Source organism: Genypterus blacodes, unplaced genomic scaffold (genome assembly GCF_046128005.1).
Source record: "Genypterus blacodes isolate CSIRO-AG114 ecotype Tasmania unplaced genomic scaffold, CSIRO-AGI_Gbla_v1 ptg000045l_1, whole genome shotgun sequence".
Classification (NCBI taxonomy): domain Eukaryota; kingdom Metazoa; phylum Chordata; class Actinopteri; order Ophidiiformes; family Ophidiidae; genus Genypterus; species Genypterus blacodes.
Window position 1 is genome coordinate 2,176,615 of NW_027466858.1, and position 20,497 is coordinate 2,197,111.

The 20,497-nt window shown below is 42.6% G+C and overlaps 1 protein-coding gene across 1 annotated transcript; it reads left to right on the forward strand.

Annotated features, from left to right (window-relative positions):
* Nucleotides 1-271: 271 nt before the first annotated feature.
* loxhd1b (lipoxygenase homology PLAT domains 1b) lies at nt 272-19,328 on the forward strand. The gene is made up of 43 exons (XM_076149496.1): nt 272-935; nt 1,679-1,793; nt 1,900-1,911; nt 2,191-2,271; nt 2,421-2,605; nt 2,701-2,799; nt 2,941-3,089; nt 3,848-3,971; nt 4,411-4,520; nt 4,883-5,023; nt 5,112-5,247; nt 5,421-5,581; nt 5,663-5,749; nt 5,927-6,062; nt 6,156-6,310; nt 7,500-7,660; nt 7,774-7,850; nt 7,940-8,136; nt 8,320-8,512; nt 8,762-8,922; nt 9,028-9,346; nt 9,544-9,695; nt 10,734-10,867; nt 10,992-11,137; nt 11,283-11,387; nt 11,468-11,596; nt 11,683-11,847; nt 12,131-12,312; nt 12,420-12,536; nt 12,750-12,912; nt 15,059-15,213; nt 15,299-15,508; nt 15,629-15,755; nt 16,057-16,265; nt 16,457-16,642; nt 16,729-16,856; nt 16,965-17,082; nt 17,214-17,391; nt 17,547-17,732; nt 17,953-18,123; nt 18,245-18,377; nt 18,588-18,743; nt 18,848-19,328. The coding sequence occupies exons 1-43, from the start codon at nt 272-274 to the stop codon at nt 19,326-19,328; spliced, it is 7,194 nt and encodes a 2,397-aa protein (XP_076005611.1).
* Nucleotides 19,329-20,497: the final 1,169 nt, after the last annotated feature.

Consider the following 20,497-nt stretch of genomic DNA (forward strand, 5'->3'; position numbering starts at 1 on the left):
TTAGATTGTTCTGGCAGCTCTCTTCCCCCTGTCCTGTGCTCAGGTGACAAGCTGTCATTGTCATTCTAATGAGGTCGGAGCATCTGCTGCTGCTGAGAGGGTCTTCCCCAGTCAAAGAGCAGTGTGTGATCTCACCTCCACCGTCTGCAGCTCTGAGACAGAACCTGTCCTGTCAGCAGGTCACTCCTGCGAAGTCACAGGTCGGTTTAATCGGGTTTCACCGGAACACACAGGAATTGGTTACGGTTACAAGGTAGTAAATAAATTAAAGATGCCCACAAAAAACAAAAAAACAAGACAGAGTGCAGAGGAGGAAACCAAAGCCGTAGAGGACGAGGACTCAGAGGATCAGGAGCTGCAGTCAAAGAAGAAGAGCAAGCAGATAAGTGAGGCAGAAGATAGCAGAAGATTGAAAAAGAAGAAGAAGAAGAAGAAGCTAGAAGACAGTGATGAAGAGGGATACAATTCAGATACATCAGAGCCCGAAGTAAAGAGCGGCAAGAAAAAGGGACGAGATAAAGAAAACGTCAAGAGGAAGAAGAAAGGAAAAAAGGAGAGCGAGGATGAGCTGAGCGACGAAAGCACAGATAAGGAGGACAACAACAATGAGTCCAGACGTGGAGACGGAGCAGAAAACCTCCCTGATGTGATCGAGAGAGGAAGAAAGAAGTCCTCAGTCGAAGAAAACATGGGAAAGGACAAAAAATCCAAGAAGGTGGAAGAATCAGATCAGTCTGATGAAGATGAAGGAGAAAAGAAAAAGAAAAAGAAAGATAAAAAGAAGAAAGCTTCAGCGGACAGCGACGAGGACACCAAGAAGACAAAAGGCAAGAAGAAGAAGGTAGAGAACTACGTGGAAATCTACGAGAAAGAGCTGCGGTCCTACAAGCCTGAACAGGTGGAGGACTACGAGGACGAGTACCACAAAAAGAAAGGTAACACACACGCTCACCCAATCCTCTGAGTGCGGGAAGGGAGAGGGTACAGAATGAAACGCTTCATACAAACAAATAGTTGTTCTCCTGTTTGAGCAAAGACATTGAACACCAGAGAGGCGAGTGAATACAGCCCGATTGATATTAGTGGATACTGAGAGGCTCCTGTGTAATGGACTCGTGCTTTAATGTCATTTCACGGTAACGTTACACCACGTGAAGTGAAGCGGTATCCAGGTTGTTCCTCTAACCAGCATCTATAGGGCCCCTCCTCAGTCAGATGGGGCTTTCATATCATGATTGGACCTGTGCGGGCCTCTAGTGTTCCATCTTGGCTCGCATGGTATTCAAATGTTAAATATCCAATGTAAAACCAAACCAAACATCTGATCTCATCTGCAGTGTTGCTTACATGTAAACACGCACGCGCACACACACACACACACACACACACACACACACACACACACACACAGGCTCCTCTAAATAAAACCTAGTCACCAGTCTGTTATGACCGTCACAGTGTGTTATGTCTGATTGCTCATTTTTACCTTTAACATTTTGCCATAAGCTGAAATACCAAACCCACGTTGCTAAACATTTCCCTTGTACTGAAGCTTAAAAGGCGGATAAAGATTCTGGATTCCGACAAATAAAACTACAACACATACACGCACACATACACACTTTCTCCAGTTCTGTTCAGTCAGCATGTCTTACTGTGTCGTCGCCCCTCTCTGTAGTTTATGAGGTTGTGACCATCACCGGTGATGAAAGAGGCGCCGGCACCGACGCCAACGTGTTCGTCACTCTGTTTGGAGACCACGGCATCTCTCCCAAACTGCACCTGGCCAGCAAGTGAGTCTCCCTCAGAGAGGAGCAGAAAACTGATCAGACATTAATCACTCGTAATAAATTCCATTGTGTCGACTACAACCTTGTGTTTTTGTCTCTGCTTCCACAGCACAGAGAAAAGGTACGGTTCATGGTGATGACGGCGGTGGTGAGAGAGTTTATGTGTGCTGGGGTTTGGAGTTGAATTATTTTGTACCAAGCTTTCACATTTCATAATGCACGTGTTCAACATTTCTCTGACTTTCTATACCTGTGATTTTAAACGATAAAGTTTATATGGTGCTTAAATTGTATAAATATTGCTTTACATTGCCTTTCTCTCTTTCTCTCACTCTGCTCTGGATTACTCTGTTGACCTGATCTCACACATTTAAACGTCTTTCCCCATTTGTTATTCCAGGAGTCGGACTGCATTTGAACGTGGCAAAACTGACGTATTCAGAATAAGAACTCACAATGTGGGACCGCTTAAGAAAATAAGGTACATGACATCATCTCTCTTACACTTACACTTACACCCAGACTCATCTCTCCTCTCACACTAAACACGGTTGACCTTAAGACTCGCTTGTGTGAGTCTGACTGCCTGGGATTCTAAATTATTTCAATTCTCTTCTTCTGTTGCTCCAGAATTGAGCATGACAACACTGGTATGAATGCCGGCTGGTTCCTGGACAGATTGGTGGTGACAGACGTCATCAGGCCTCACTTCAGGTTCTACTTTGCTTGTAACAACTGGCTGAGTAAGGAGGATGGAGATGGGCTGTATGTCAGAGACCTGCTGGGCACTACCGACCCCATGGACATACCCAAATGTACGTTTATCAACCTCTTATTAAAAGAAGATTTGCCTCACACATCCTCCAGTAAAAAAAACTATAATAAAAAACTTGTGTTCTTCATTTTCTAGACAATAAGTACGTTGTGACAGTTTTCACTGCTGATGAAAAAGGCAGTGGAACAGATGCAGATGTCTTCATCAATATCTTTGGGGAGTTTGGAGACTCAGGTAAATAACAAAGCAAGTGTGTTTCTCACATGTATGACGCCGCAGGGAACATTCTTCCAAAACACCAATTTCATGCAATTACATATTTTCCGCCTGCATTTAGACCAGAACGCTCTGACACATTGGTTTCCTGTTTTTTAGGGGAGAGACGTCTCGATAATGACAAAGACAATTTTGAAAAGGGCTCTGAGGACAAGTTCACCTTTGATGCTCCGAACATGGGCAAAGTGAGGAAGATCACCATCGGTCACAACAACAGAGGCGCCTCAGCAGGATGGTTTCTGGACAAGGTAACATCTGACAAGAAAATACAGAACTTACAGCAATGCAGTACTTATATTGTGTAAATATTGCTTTACACTGTCACCTTAATCTAAATCAATCAATCTCTTACTTAAATGAGCTGCAGTGACTCACATATTTGGTCTTTCCGTGGAACTAAACCGAGTGTGTACCTCTGCAGTGGTACTTAAGACATGTGATCCTCCGAGTTCCTCCCAGCACTCATTTGAGCCTACTGTCCCTGATCCAACACGTACCGTGTGCGACAGCGAGACATGAGTTCATTCAAACACACACACACGGACACACACACACACACACATACACGCTGTCACCCTATGCTGTCTGTAAAGGGAAACCCATTAACAGATTGACTTACAACAAACAGACAGGCGAGTCAGAGGATTTGCTGGAGGCTCCAAGAAGAACACCAAAGATCAAGTTCACAAGAGGCTGAAGAGTGTTTATTAATTATGACACTAATCCACCTGGAATTTGTTACAATGGTGGAAAAAAAAGTGTTTCCCTGCATCATTGATGGGTTATATTGTTGACAATTATACTTAATCAATTAGTTGCTATCTTGTGTTGATTGTGCTATTCCAAGACCTGTCAATCAATTTATTTGTAATCACTTGTTTGCCATCGTACTTTTAAGCTCCAGAGGCTGTCTTGGTTGTTTATAAAAGCGTATTTGTATTGAAACCTCTTACATAACATCAGCAGCCTGAGTGAGTTCACCTGACAGTTCTTCATTTTTATACAGGTGACTTTGGATGATCTGGGAAATAAAATGGTGTACGAATTTCCAGTTAATCGCTGGTTTGCCATTGATGAAGACGACGGGAAGATCCAGAGGGACATTTTGGTGGGGGCGACTCAGCCCACAGGTGAGGATGAACAAGGACAATATGCCTAGAAAAGACATCCACATAGGTTACAATGAGCCATCAAGTAATGGGGACTACAATGGAAATGAACTGGCATTTGCATATAATAACACGATTGTGAATTCTGATTAAGTAGACATAGTAATGGACCATTTGCTTTAAATGGCAAATAGTGTGTTGATGGTAAGAAGAGAATAACCCTTCACAAAAAACAGAATTTGTCATTTCATTCCTCCTCATAGCAGCTGGAGAGAATCTGTGTGTGTGTGTGTGTGTGTGTGCGTTTTTCTAGCCAAATTCCTGCCATGTGGTGATTAATTTGAAGGTCAGACTGTCAATGTTTCAGTTTGTTCTGGTTCCTGTTCCTGTTCATCCGTTGCTGTGAACCGTACCAGCCAGCTGGCAGAGTTTGTGATTGATTTGTAACCCTACCCCCCAGGTATTGTGTACAACGTCCAGATTGTAACAGGGAACATCCGTGGTGCTGGGACCAACTCCAAGATCCACGTGGTGATGCACGGATCCAAGGGCATGAAGAACAGCGGCAGGGTAAGATGCTGTCAGGATCACAGAGAGCAGACACAGACCACTTACCTCGCCCAGGTTATGGCTGTTACAGTAGCTTTCACAACATAAACTGTATATTAATGTTACAATAAGATGACCATGTACTACCTTGTACCAAAGATCATTGTTAGATCATCGCAAAGCAGAGAAGACACAATTTTAGTATATCATTATTACTGAGGGTCAATGACTAAAATCCATACATTGTTTGAGTAAAATTCTCAGTCTGTTCTTGTGAATTCAGGCCATCTGAGCATGAACATGATTGAATATCTTGTGGGTGCATCGGTTTCAACATGAGGACGTGGATGATTTCAACATTTCCTCACTGTGCCTGCTTGTAGGTGTTTTTAGAGGGCGGAAAGTTTGAGCGAGGGCTGACAGACATCTTCAACGTGGAGATCGCTGCTCTACTCAGCCCCCTCAGCAGAGTCACGGTTGGACACGATAACGATGGAGTCAGCGCCGGCTGGTACTGCGACAAGGTGCATATATTCACACACACACTCAAACGCCACAAGTGATTGTAAAACGCTCCATATGAAAGTTGCTTAGCTGTCTTTGTCCTTGCAGGTTGTGGTTTACTGCCCGTTCACTGGGGTTGAACAGACCTTCCCGTGTGGTAAATGGCTGGATGAGAAGGAGGGAGACGGGCTGATAGAGAGAGAGCTCTATGAGATGGTCTCACTCAGGCTGAAGAAACAGAAGAGTAAGTCAACATCTATAATCAAAGTTAATAATCAATAATATGTAGTTATATTAGCAGAATGAGAATATCCTTGATCACTCTGCCAAAAATTATAACCAACCAGACAAAATATGACCCAAGTTGTGTGTGTGTGTGTGTGTCCGTCCTCTGTCTGTTCACCTTTTCCTCCTCAGGGTACCCGTGGTCCTTGTGGATGTGGACATCAGACATTGCTGGTGCAGGAACCGATGCAGAGATTTCCTTCCAGGTGTATGGAGAGAAAGGAAAGTCAGACGAGATGAGACTGGACAACAAGACAGACAATTTTGAACAGGGACAGGTGGACAAATTTATGGTAAGTATCCTTTAATGAACTAATGTCAATGATCAGTTTACAAAGTTAGGTGATAACTGTCCTTTTAATGTTATTTCACAGATTGAGCTGCCTGATTTGGGAAAACTGACAAAAGTTCGTGTCTGGCATGAGAAGAGAAATCCCTTCGCTGGATGGCATCTGAGCAAAGTGAGCAAATACCCTTTAATATAACTTTATTTAAATCAAATGTTATACTGGCAATGCATGACTTGATTTGCTTTAAGCCTTATAAAAATCATTCTAACCAATGTAAAGATGCTTTATGTCCTGGAATATTCATGCACATTGATTTCCCTTGAATTATGCTTTCATTTCTCCAATCAGGCAACTATGATGAAGACATTGACAAAGGAAAAGTATAATTTTCCCTGTGAGCGCTGGCTGGACACTAATGAAGATGATAATGAAGTTGTGAGGGAGCTTCCTGCCATGGGTGATCACATCTCTGAGCCACTGCCCAGTATGTACATGAACTACCTGCCAACCTGTGGCCTCCCTGCATTCACCACACTCAACCAAAAATGCTAATTAATAATGTTATTTTGATCAACAGTAATAAAGTACAGAGTGACTGTTTGCACGGGGACGATTGGCGGCAGTGGCACAGATGCATCTGTGTACATCAACCTGATTGGAAGCCAAGGGGACACAGGGGAGCGAGAGCTGGTTAACTGCAAAAACAACATCAACAAGTTTGAGAAAGCAAACGTGAGTACAACCACAGGATAGATGTATGTCATCTCATACCTTCTCCAGGGGTGAAAGTAGATTGAAGTTCTTGCCGATGCTACTACACCAACCTTCATGGCTTCAGATGGTTCTCAGCTTCATACTTCAATGAACACACATTGAGTTTTTAAAGCCAGTATGGGGTTGATATTAGAAACGTCTGGTAATTACAACTCAATTAATCAAGAATTGAACAGCTGCCATGACACTTATTGGGTTTTCACTAATATTTATGTTCTGTCTCTGAGAAGAAAAACCAGGCAGGCACTCATGGCGTATGGTGAGGTTGCGTCACTGTCTTTGTGTCTTTCTCTCATGTGGCTGAATGGTCAGCGTGGCCACGACCCCTCGCTTTCTGCTATGCTGTCCCCTCCTCTACTGTGGAACGGCACTGAATCTTTTAGTGGTAGTGCGTACCGGACCATGCTGGTGTACTTTCACCCCTGACCATATCACCAGCACTAATACAGGAAGCACAGAGTAAATAATTTATTGCAACTTAAACACTAAACATCTATAGGCACACTTTGGCTCAACTTTCATCAAGTCAATGAAAGTTGAGCAAGAGTCTGCCTATAGATGTTTAGTCTTTCGGTCTTTCATCAACAGTTGAATGGATTGTTTGTCTTCATCATTTGCCAGCCTGGGCACAAAGACACAGTACACAAGGGGTTAATATTGATGAATTACTATAAAGATTAGTCATCCAAATAATACTGGTTTTGCTGCTACCTCTCAAGTTTTATTATGTTCTCATGTAGAATGAAAACGTCACATTAGTGGCTAGTTTGGTCTGCATGCCACATTTCCTGGAATGTTGCTAATTAGGTCTGACATTTAGCTCAAAGCCTAAACAGCAACACAGCTGCAGTCCAACAATGACTAATGGGTGATGAAAACCAAAGCATAATAAATAACCAAAAGGTTGCATGTTTAACGCTCCAAACAGCTGCGTTAAGCTGTTAAGAGGGAGAGAATTAAATGGGGCCTATTTACACAAAAACTCCACATGCACGCATCTTCTGCACATTATATTAAGCTCAAAGTACAACTCAGAATAATGGAAGTCGGGTAATTGTTTCTAAGTTAAATTCCTAGAAACTGTGAGCTATTTCTCTCTGGACCAGAGAGACCAGCAGAGTGAGTGGTCTACCTTTGGTCTCCTCAGATGGATGAGTTTATAGTTGAGGCCGTGACCATCGGGCAGGTCCTAAGGGTGAGGATTGGACATGATGGCCGCGGTGGAGGCTGTGGCTGGTTCCTTGATAAAGTCAAAGTAAGGGAGGAGGGCCAGGCTGACAGCCAATCCATAGATTTCCCCTGTAACAGGTGAGATGAGGCCAACACTCACGAAAGTCAAGCTTGTGCTGATCGGCTTTACAGACGTGTGCGCGCGCGTGTGTGTGTGTAACAGGTGTGTGTATGTTTGCTGAATGTACTAGGTGGCTTGACCGCAATGAGGATGATGGGCAGATTGTTCGAGAGTTAGTGCCAAACACAGAGGGGCAGCGTCTATACAGTAAGTTAGGACTGTTAACTTCTAACTTTCATTTAAACACTTAGCCTTCTGTAGATGTTGATGCTCTTGTGTGTATGCGTCTTTTTCAGACACTGGCTATCACATCTCTGTGAAGACGGGGAGCATCCCAGGGAGCAGCTCAGACTCTAACGTGTTCGTCAAGCTCTATGGGGAGAAAGGTGCCACCAGTAAGATGATGCTGCTGGTCTCACACAACAACCTGGGGAACTACTTTGAGACGGCTCGTGTTGATGTCTTCATCGTGGACACCTTTGATATCGGACAGGTGTGCTGACAACGTGTAGGCAAATGCATGGATTGAGATCTGGTGAAAGTAGTTGTCTGTGAGGAAGCTTCAGCAACAGTTTCTAACAGTGTTTCCTGTCATTGACCCAGACCAAAACATTAATATCTACACAGATGACTGACAATTGTTTACATGTTAGGTGTTATTAATTTCTTACTCCAGATCAATCGTCTGATAATTGGCCATACCAATGAGGGAATGCGTGCCGGTTGGTTTCTGGACAGCGTTCAAATTTATGTTCCAGTCCATGGTAAGAACTACATGTTCCCAAGTCACCGCTGGCTGTCCGAGGATGAAGCTGATGGCAAGACAGAAGTGGAGCTTTACCCCAGTGAGATCTTGGACATGGAACAATGTAGGCAACACACACACATAGAAATATGAATGTAAAAATGCACAAATACCAACAGATAAATGTTGATGTGTAGAGGGTCTTGTATTGGGACCGGACTGTACGTCTTAATCAGTGTTATTATTCATACTTCCCTCCTATTGTGTCTCTTTATGCTTGTAATGTACTGAAAAATCCTACATAATATATTATAATCCTACATTTTGTACGCAAACAACAACATCACTCATGCACACACTCTTTCTTTTTCAGTGATGAACTTTGAAATAACAGTAGTTACTGGAGATGTGACATTTGCGGGCACAAATGCCAGAGTGTTCATCCAGATCTATGGGGAAAAGGGAAAAACCGAGTGCATCACCCTGGAGAGCAGATCCAACAACTACGAGCGCGACTTCACCGAAATATTCAAGGTATGAAAGCTTAGATTTGTTTTTTTCTATCCATCATACAGACACTGGAATGAGATTGTATACCACAGTAAGGAAGGTATCCTACTTCTCTGCACTGTTCCCCAGGTAGAGGCTAGAGATGTAGGAAAGATCTTCAAGGTCCGCATCGGTCATGACGGGTCAGGGGTTGGTTCCGGGTGGTTCCTGGAGACAGTGGACGTCAAGCATCTGATCTTAGCCATGGTGCCCAAGGAGAAGAAAAAAGAGGACAAGAAAAAGAAGAAAAAGAAGAAGAAAGATGAGGATGAGGAGGACGAGGAAGGAGAGGTGATGCAAGAAGTGGTGCTGAATTACCATTTCCCATGCAATCGTTGGCTGGCTGCGGGAGAGGAGGATGGGGAACTGGTCGTGGAGCTGCTGCCTGAAGAGGCAGAGGACCTGGAAGGTACAAATGAAATCATGGGTGACATACGTAGTGAGGTGATGTAATGTCAGAGGTGTGAATCTCAAGGTGATGTGGTGATGTATTCAGTTTATCAGTTAATGTTGACTTGACACAATTCCCTCATGTTCCGACCTACATACTGTATAGGATTAAGGTTAAAGAGGCATTAGTAATTCATGGCTTCTACTGTTGTACAGTGAACACCTATGAAGTGACGGTCTTCACTGGTAAGATGCTGGGAGCAGGGACCGACGCCAACGTCTACGTTAATATTTATGGAGAGAATGGAGACACTGGGGAACGCTACCTCAAGAAGTCTGACAACATGAACAAGTTTGAGGCAGAACAGGTAAGACAGGTTCAACAGAGATAGAGGTGAAGACTACAGAGTAAATAATTGCTCATTACTACATTTCAATTTTACTACATTAAATACATTGTAAAAACTAAACAGGGATCCAGTAGATACAATTTTTAAGAAGTGGAAACACCAATCGGAAAAATAAAGACATGATTATGTGTCATAAAAACATACATGTCAAATTAGTTATTTTCATTGTGAATTAAGTTGAATATTATTTCTTTAGCTCATTGAATCCTCATTCTCTATATAAAGTGTGAAAAATGTCATACTGAAGTTCAAAAGTGATGTTTTGGTCATTTTGATGTTTTAATCAAACTGTCAAAATCTATTCAATATCTAAGAAGGAAGAAAGAAGAAAACACATTTTACAAGAAGAACATGTAATTAAGATATTTTACAGTCAAGTTGTCTCAGATCAGAAATGTGAACATAAACCAGGAGAAAAACATCCAGAAACCTTTGGACATTTCCCCCTTTTCAGTCTGGATCCTTTTTTAAGTCTCATGCTGTAACATTTTGAAGTGTATCCCTTTAGCCTGCAGTTAGTCAAAGTCTCGAGCACATCCATGCAACATGAGCCACCCACCAAGGTGTGTGTGGGAGTGTGTTTAGGTAGGAGTAGAAGCTCTCCTGCAGGCAAGCCACCTGTGTGGAGTCCTCTGTGTCATTGAAACTGTGCTATTTTACTCAATACTCATTAGCTTTGCATTATTCATCTGGCATTACACCTGGCTCTGTAGGAACAGCAAACTCGTGTCCACAGGCAATTTCTTTACTTTGAGCAGCAACGGGCCATTGTGATTAAGTGAGGGGGTTCTTGCTTATAAGTAGAAATGTCATCCTGCTCATGGCACTAGAAGCATACTGAATCATTAAAGTTTAAAAGGGTACTTCACAAGGATTTCCCCAATATTTGTGGAGATATTTCACAGGACAGACAGACAGATGGACATCGTCTCTTTAGAGTCGCACTAAAAATATTCTAAAAAACCAAACCGTATCTCGCTTTGCTCCGTTTTCCAGGAGGATAATTTCACTTTGACAGCCATTGATCTGGGTGCTCTGAAGAAGCTGCGGATCCGCCATGACAACTCAAAATGCAATTCAGCGTGGTACCTGGACCGGGTGGAGATAGTGGACACACAGGAAGACATGACGTGGGTCTAATGTGTGAATTGTCTTTTTCTAGTCATTCATCAAGCCTCAGCAGCATGTGGAGATTATGCATAGGGTTACGGGATGACCTGTTTATAAATGAAAGTGCATTTCGTCTGGTTGTAGGTACTACTTCCCATGTAATCGCTGGCTGGCAGTGGATGAAGATGACGGGCAGATAGTGAGGGAGCTGGTGTCTGTGGACGAGGCCTTCATGAGGAGAGATGACGATGATGAGGGAGGGGGATCAGCTCTGGGGCTTGAACAGAAATGTAATATAGTTCAGAAATACTAACACGTCTTAGCATAGGAACAAGACAAAAAGGAGCCCTGCTCAAGTATTGAGCTAACTGCTGGTGTAACGAGGAGCAAGAAGGAACATTATTAAACAAATGACTTCTCTAATCTATTTTACAGCCATGTCAACAACATATTCTCTGAAACTAAAAACTGGGGAGAAGAAGAATGCTGGAACTGATGCCAACGTCTTTGCCATTTTGTTTGGTGAGAACGACGACACAGGTAAGATAATTCACCACCATTAGGAGACATTGTGGCAGCCTTGCGATAATGTCTCTAAATTAAATTTTAATTACACACAGGGTTCATTAATCTGACGTCTTGTAAGAACTACAAAAACAAATTTGAGAAGGGGATGATCAATGAGTTCATTGTGGAGGCGGTGGACCTGGGAGACCTGGAAAAGATTCGAATTGGTCATGACAACGCAGGTACAACTTTAGAGGAAGGGGAGAACAAAAAAACAGAAGGTTCAATAGAAAACTGCATGAAAGCGAATAACATAAATGTCTTTCAGGAGGGTCACCTGGTTGGTTCTTGGACTGGGTAGAGATCGATGCCCCCTCTCAAGGTCAGAAACTATGTTTCCCTTGTGGCCGGTGGTTGGATAAAGGCGAGGATGATGGAGCCCTCATCAGGGATCTCTATCCCTCTGATTTACAGACTGAATTCTACACGCCATGTGAGTGAAAAACATTTGAATTGGTTAGGTAATTGAAAATAACAATGCAATGATCTTTGGTTGAAGTAAAGAAAATCCTGAAAGGGTGCACGAATGATTCAGAAACCAAAAAGTAAATTGACAGAAACACAAAAACACAGGATACCACAAAATAAAACAGGAAACAGACAATGCAGGATCATGACACCTTCTCTTTGTGTTTTGACACACAAAATGTCTCAAAAGTCTGCAATTAGTAATGCGCTTTTACATTTAACAACCGACATGCTACTTGTCTTTTCAGTTGTTCCTTATGAGATAAAGATTTTCACCAGCGATGTCTTTGCTGCGGGGACAGATGCAGACGTGTTTATTGCTTTGTATGGCCAGAAAGGCATTTGCACGCAGCAGAAATCCCTGTGTGTCAACAAAAGAGAGAGACTGCTGTACTTTGAGAGGGCAGCAGAGGACATGTTCATTGTGGAGGTGAGTTTGTGATTTTGGGAGGTGTGGGTATTGGTTGGGAAAGAACATCCAAGCACTTTCACGATCTTGGCATAATGGTCTGTAAACTGTGAGTTACCTTGCCCCAGTTGGAGGATGTCGGTGATGTCATAGAGAAGATAAGGATAGGACACGACAACAGGGGCACCAACCCGGGATGGCACCTGGATAGAGTGGAGATCAGACGACAGCTCAGGAAAGGAAAGGTGCCAAAATTCACTGACTCACAGCCAGTTCAGATTGCATTTACAAGCACATCATGTCAAGAGTTTCGTTATCCGTGCCCTTATCAAATCTTTAACAGATGAATAATTCAGCACATTTCTGCTCACATCAAGAGTCTGGTACACTTTCAGCCAGCTTTAGAAGGAAAGACCAAGCCAGGCCCAGTCTAAAACATTGTCTGTGTTTAATGGCAGGGTTCAGAGACGACCATTTTCCCATGCGAGTGCTGGCTGGCCAAGTCTGAGGAAGACGGGGAGACGGTGAGGGAGCTCGTCCCCTCTGAAATCCTCACAGAGAAGCTCCTCAGGGACGGAAAGCTGAAGCAGACTGAAGTAGAGGTGGAGGACCCCCTGGAGGGTAGGTTCACCCTGTTTGCACCGCTGCCAGGGTGAAAGGAGGACATGAATTAGCACAGTTACTGTATTTACTTATAGATTTATATTGACATGTACAGCTTTAGCCAACGCAACTTAAAGTGAGGTAAAGAAGAGGCTGTGACATTACATATAAGATCTTTATTATTTCATTTAATTTATTTTGCATTTCATTTGTTTATTTGTGGCGTATTCATTGTATTAGTGTTAGACCCCAGGAAACAAGAGCGATGTTTCCTCAATCAGTGCTTTACTTTAATGAATTTTACAAAAACAATACATTTTCTAACTTTACAGATGTACAGAAAACAAGTACAATTCAAGTTACAACAACATACAGTGGTTCACTGGAACATACTTTTCACTTTCTCAAATATTACAGTCAAGCACAAATTAGCTTGCGCTCAGTAAACTCCCACAAAATTCAACAAACTCGCAGAGGTGGAGACACATTAATGACAGTTATATTATTATTATTATTATTATCATTATTATCAACTGTGTACATGTCAATGAACACAAAATGGCGGCTGCACACAGCTACGGGTTGGTCCATGGTGCCCAGCAGGGATTTAGCTCACACACTTTGCTACAATCCACAAAATATAACTCCATCGTACTCAAAATGTTTTGTAATGTCCTCCCGTGTTACATACACCTAAGGCCCTCTGGGGTCAAATTGACCCCAAATTGTTTGACTGTTATCTAAACCATAAAGTGTAAATTTTCAATTATTTTTGTGTCACAGCTTTAGTCTGACTCCAGTCCAACGCATCACCACACATTTTTCCATTTATTTTGGAATTTAGGGCCAAAAGGCCTTGTTTACATTCGATATACCCTATTTTTTAGTTTAAAAAATGGGCAAATTTTCTTTTGAAATATTTGATATGATCTTGACTATTTGACATGAACCGGAGTGGAATTTGTCAAGGTTTAGTGAGGGTGCCGTTTTTGAATTTTTTGAATTTTTTGAATGAGAGCAAATACTAACACCTATTGTCCTCTGGGGTCAAATTGACCCCAAAATGGTTTGACTGTTATTTGAAGCATAAAGTATAAATTTTCAATTATATTTACACCTCTAGTCTAACTCCAGTCCAACCCATTACCACAAAAATTTCTCTTAATTTTAGAAGGCAGGGGTTTGGGCTTCTGCCACACCCAAAAAATGCACGTTTTTGGACCTGGCATTGCATGCTGTCCATACCTCCTGTTGTTATGCCATTATTAAATAACCATTGCTTGACCACACACATCAAACATACAAAATAAAAAATGTGTTGGAGAGCAGTAGGGTGTGACTTTTTGCCCCATTACATCACTTTGTGCTTCGGCACCATTTTGACCCCAGGAGCAAAGGAGTTAAAAATTCAATAAAACACCCAAAATTCAATCAAATGACTTCAAAGAAAACACAGCATTTATTTCATGAAAGAAAACACAGTTTATCAACTTTTTAGTATTGTATGGTCCTTTGGGTCAATTTGACCCCGAGGACATTACGAGGGTTAAACATTCTCTGATGTTGGCACATAATAACAGGCGAACTGCTCTGCTTCCCATTGATAACATACCTGAGAACGGGGAGTCATAATCATGACAGCAGTTATTGTTACATTTCCTCAATTAGCTATTCACTCTAATGAGGGAACACCGTCACTGCCCCAGCAGGACTGTGGGCGGAGACTCAAGCAATCGATCAGATTAAGACCACTTTGTCGATCACAGATAAACACTTTTATGCGAACGAACGAAAGAAGTAAACAATACGATATAAATACATCTTAACATTACATTCAAACCATTTTCAAGTATGTGACATATTTTAACTGTTTTTATCAACTATACCGTTTTAATTAACTGTTACTCCTGAATGTATGATCTTTTTAACCTCATTACAGAATGTAACATTTTCACAGACCGTGAACTTAATATCTATCTATATTTCACTCATCTTTTAATGTGTCTCATTAGACTGATATTTTGTTATGTGAAAGGAGAAGTGGATAGTTGATTAACCATCCCCACACATACAGTTCATACATAGAGTTATTATGCTCTACAAACAGGCTGTTGGATTAAAAGCTGTTTCATTGATGATTACCTTTTTTCTCTTTCTGCCACAGTTCACGGATACAAGGTGTCCGTGCGGACAGGTGACATGCATGGAGCAGGAACTGATGCCAATGTCTTTCTCACCATCTATGGAGACCTGGGGGATACTGGTGAGCGTAAACTCGCCAAGTCTGACACCAACAAGAACAAGTTTGAGAGAGGAGCGGTATGTTACCATCGCTGTGATTCTGATTATTCTTTTAAACTGAGATTATTTTTCCATTGTTACAAAATATGTCACATTCTCTCAGGTGGATAATTTCACAATTGAGGCTGTGGACCTGGGCCAAGTGTATAAGATACGTATTCGCCATGACAACTCTATGATATCTCCTTGCTGGAACCTAGACCAGGTGGAGGTGCTGGATGAGGACACAGAGGAGGTGTACATGTTCATGTGTGAGCGCTGGCTTTCCAAAAAGAAAGAGGACAAACGTATAGAAAGGAACTTCTTTGTTCAGGTTTGTAAGAGTTTATGTTGTGGAGAGAGTTCCGTGTTACTCACTGTTAGTTCAACCAGCTGCTGCGGCTCAAGGATGCATTAGCAGCAAATGTGTTGATTTGTTCCATGTCTGACTCAGGGCTATGAGGGAGAAAGAAACAGTGATCCGTATGCCAAGAAGTTGGCTGAGGCCAAACTGGGGCTGGACAGAAATGCCAACAAGAAGAAGAAGAAGAAAAAGGCTGCAGTGGTTGAAGAGGGTCCAAGTAAGAGAGGAACGGGGCGCTGCATATCAGTTTATGTCACCCATTGTTCCGACTTATATACTGTATTATGGCAATGTTATCACATCCAGTATCATATCTCAAACGGTGTTACAGACCTCATGGAAAACAAATAGTAACTTCCTTGAACATCTAAAGCAACTGTACCCTTTTGTTTTAGAATAAATGACCACTTCACAGCTTTGTGCTTGGTTATGCAAATACTGCAGCAGACACAGATATGATTCTACTTATATTTAAAAACATCTAATCACTTTTTACCCAACCCTTCTGTTCTACTCAGTCATCCCCTATCACTTCACATTGTCCACATCGGATGAGCGAGACTCCAGCACCACAGCCCGCGTCTACGTCATCATCATCGGAGCCACTGACACTGAGACGGAGCGACTGTGGTTAACTCTCCCTGAGGGAAAGACGTGCTACGACCTCGGCACCATGGAGCACTTTGTTTGTTATGGAACTGACGTTGGAGAGATCAAGAGGGTGGAAGTGAGAATCTGTGACTGTCTCCAAAATAGGAATAGGAATCTAAATTTGTGTGTAATAGTCTCCTTTATGCTGCTACATTTTTCAATAAAGCCATTTAGGCTCAGTTGTTATCCCAGCAATGCCTTCTCAATCTCAAATCAAATATCATTTCTCAGTTTTACCTTACCCCCCTGCCTTTGTGTCTCCCTCAGCTTGGTCATAATGGTGTCACGCCAGAAAGCTGCTGGTTGGTGGATGAGCTGGCGGTTGCCGTGCCAACCAGAGGTATCAAGTACATCTTTCCGGTTAAGTGCTGGCTGGCTAAAGACCGAGGTGATGGGCTCACGACTCGGCTGTTCAATGTTCTGGACGCCAGCACGATCAACATAAGCCGCAAAGTGAGCCACTGAAAGCAACTAGAAGGCGGTCTTTGTTGTGATGCTGGTGTTCCTGATAAATATGCACATTTTTGCTGCGTCTTTAGGTCGTCTATGAGATCAGCATCGCCACAGGTGATGTTCAATACGCAGGGACCGATGCAAACATTTTCCTGACTGTGTATGGAGCCAATGGGAGCACAGAGGAAATGTTGCTGGCCAAGAACGAGGACAGGTCAGTTCGCTTGACCCTAATTATGAATCATAGCCAAGCCCTCTCATGTGCATGTTTTATGCAAATGCAATATTAGATACATATGATATATTATATATTCATATCTAGGTTTGAAAGGGCCCAAGAAGACACATTCACCCTAGAGATAGACGACATTGCTCCTCTGAAGAAGATCCGACTTCGTATTGACGGCATTGGGAGTCGCCCTGACTGGTATTTTGACACGGTAAAAGGCAGCTTCAGTCTTTCTTTCTGCTGTGGCTAAACAGACTAATAGACTCTACTTAGATTCCATTTGATCATTTCAATCGATGTTCCAACTCAGATATGGGAAACTGTCTCCAATAAATGCTTTAGATTGTGATGCGGAACCCGATGAATGAGGACGTGTATGAGTTCACCTACGAGAACTGGCTGTCAAAAACCAAAGGGCCAAAGAGGACCAACGTGTGTGAGCTGGCAGCTGTGGTGGACGAGGAGGAGATGGTGGAGAAAACAACCTACTTCATTCAAGTCCAGACCAGTGATGTTGGAGGTTGGACATGAAGTTTCTTACAAGATATTTGTTTGAATAATGACCTCAGCCATCAAAGAATATGCAACAGAATCAATAGAAGTCTTCTTTTCAGCAGCAGCTTACACCCATTCAGCTTTAACAGGTAACCCAAAGATCTGCCTCTTACGTTCCAGGTGCCGGTACTGATGCCAATGTATGTTTAATCTTGTTTGGGGAGTTTGGAGACACTGGCACACTGGCTCTGAAAGAGAGCACCAACAGGAACAAGTTTGAGCGCAAAGCGAAAGACGTGTTCAAATTTCCCGACATGCTCAGTCTGGGCGAGCTGTCCAAAATTCGAGTGTGGCACGACAACAAAGGTAAAGAAGATAAACATGAATACAAGCAATGGGCTGTACTGATACAAAAACAATGTGATGTTTTCATAAACCTGTACACAGATGATTTAAATGTAAGAATATATATAGCACTAGTATTTCTGTCTTACTGTCAGATATGTAAAAAGCAAAAGAGAAAAGTGAACCTCATAGATGTATTAAATAACAATCGTAATGCATCTGTCGGCCCTCCTGTAAACAGGCCCTGCTCCTGGCTGGCACCTTGATTACATTGATGTGAAAGATGAGAGCATGGATGAGACCTTTAGGTTCCCCTGTGACCGCTGGTTGGCTAAGAATGCAGACGACGGGCAGATCATAAGAGAGCTGGCCTGTGCCAACAACGACTCTATAGACCTCAGTGACAAAACCAGTGAGGAAACTCAGACATGATTATAAGCTTTTCATCATCATCAGCGATGGCTGCTTGTAGCTAATTAAGACTATTTGCCTGTTGTGAAATAATCGCCCTACAACAATCTCTCCCTCTGCAGAATATGAAATTGCCACAACAACTGCTGATACAGATGATGCTTCCACCACGGAGAATGTCTGGATCGTGCTAGAAGGAAGGAAATCCCGATCCAAGGAGTTGGTACTGGAGAATAAGAAAAAGAAGTTCTTATGGTAGGTCTTCAAAGAGAGAAGATCACGCCTGTCTTTCACGTTTAGTTTTTCTACCGTCCTTGATCTCGGAGCTTCAGTGTCTGTTTTCTGAATCTGAAATCTCAGCAGGTTTAATCCCATGAGAAATACAAGAAAAACTCTGATAAAAGCAAATTTAACAGTTCACTAACAATCTGTTCCTGTGAATACTCATTTTTGCCTTTTCCACAGTGGTGCCACTGACACATTTGAGTTTTCATCAAAGCACGTGGGTGAAATCGCTGGCATGTGCATCGGCCACATAACTAAAGATGGTAAGAAAGTGAAGCATGCATCCTCCTGGCATGTTATGGAGGTGGTGGTGACAGAAAAGGAGCTGGGAAACAAGTGAGTGAAGAAATCCCAATTGTCTTCTTTCAATTGTATTGATGGTATTGATGTAACTAATGTTTACACCTACTCTGCATTCCTCTGCCTTCGCTCCTGTTTAGGTATTTCTTCCACTGTGATGCAGAGATTCCCCTGGCAGCCAAAAAAGACCAGTTCCAGACATTTGAGTGCAATAGGTCCATTGAGAGCTTCGCAAGCAAAGTCCGCAACCTGGTCCCTGTCAAGTACGAGATCATCGTCATCACTGGTGATATCAAAGGAGCGGGCACAGATGCCAATGTTTTCATTACCCTGTATGGCGTCAACGGCGACTCAGGCAAGCGCCCTCTACGGCAAAAGTTCCGCAACCTGTTTGAACGAGGGCGCACGGACCGCTTTGTTCTGGAGATGCTGGATCTCGGGGAGCTGCTGCGGGCCAGAATGGAGCATGACAGCAGTAGCTCCAGCTGTGGGTGGTTTTTGGAGTGTGTTGAAGTGACCAACACCGCCACCTCAGTGACCACTATCTTCCTCTGCGGAAAATGGCTTGACGCTTTTAAGGCCGACAAGCAGATCCAGCGAGTGCTCTACCCCAGGTATTAGGGGAGCAAACAATGTGTGAATGTACCCGACCCCCAAAGACCTTTTTGTCAATGTTTTTTAAGAACTGTTTGGTGAAATTTACAAGGAAATTTAAGTGGATGCAGCTTCGTCTCAGGTTAAAGATGTATAAAGCCATTTTTGGCCACTAGAAGGAAAAACACTCCAAACCTAAGACACTGTCATATGATCAGTTTCATAAATACAAGAATTTACACATGAAGCAGACACAGTTTACCATGAGCAACCCACTGGAGTTGTGTTGTTGTGTAATGGATGCAAGTCCACACCTGCCTTTTGCCTCAGGTTTAGTCTACTAGCTGCTGCTCAATGCTCAGTTCTCCTCTCCACACATGTTTACTGCGGCCATCTGCTGCATTAGTAGCAGACACTCACCTTGTCTGTGCTGGTTTACTAGAAACAGCTACCTTTGGTTTTCGGGTCAAAGCCACACGTACATGCAGACTTGGGTGTTCATTGGGTTCAACAGGACATGTGACTCTCATTACCTAGAGTCATTTGATTCAATGCTGGTTGAAGATTGTGCCAATTGTCTAGATTGCCTTTCTCCAGGTGGCATCTGCACGTGAGTGTAGTTCAAGATATCAGGGCTGAGGGTTTGATTTCCTTCTTTTACAGAAAAAGCCATTTCCTGCCCTCTTTCTTGTATGACAAAAAAAAAATCCCCCACTGACCTGAAAATACATGAAAGTGGTTTAAAATTGTTCTGCTTGTGCTTTGTTGATATTTGTGTCCAAGTCATATATGTCAATATCAGCGCACATGTTACGTTTCCTGCTGCTTCATCGGTGTGACACCAGAGAAGAAGCCACAGCAGCACGTGGCCTCTCCAACCTCATCACAGTCCTGTTTGGGACCCTTTTATTTGCTTTGACTGCAGTTGATTTCAATATTGATTGGAACACACGTTTGTAAGATAACGATGTCAGATGACCTATGAACCCTTTTAGACAAACATTAACACATTTGTCACACATTTTGTTTAGCTCATTGAACAAGTGGGTGGTTCTCTAATAAAGTTGAGACATTTATAGTGGAGTCAATCAAGTGTTCAGTAGTTTGGGGGCAGCAAAGCTTTCTCCGAGACATTATTCCAATCCTGTGTGACCCTGCACGAATTTTGGCCATTTTGTATATTAAAAAGGTAAATT

What these genes read in the sequence shown, in the direction of transcription:
- loxhd1b (XM_076149496.1), top strand. Translation starts at nt 272, where the DNA reads ATGCCCACAAAAAACAAAAAAACAAGACAGAGTGCAGAGGAGGAAACC. An exon ending in CATCTCTGAGCCACTGCCCA is followed by an intron (nt 6,063 to 6,155) that starts GTATGTACATGA and finishes TTTGATCAACAG; the next exon opens with TAATAAAGTACAGAGTGACT. An exon ending in GATCTTGGACATGGAACAAT is followed by an intron (nt 8,513 to 8,761) that starts GTAGGCAACACA and finishes TTTCTTTTTCAG; the next exon opens with TGATGAACTTTGAAATAACA.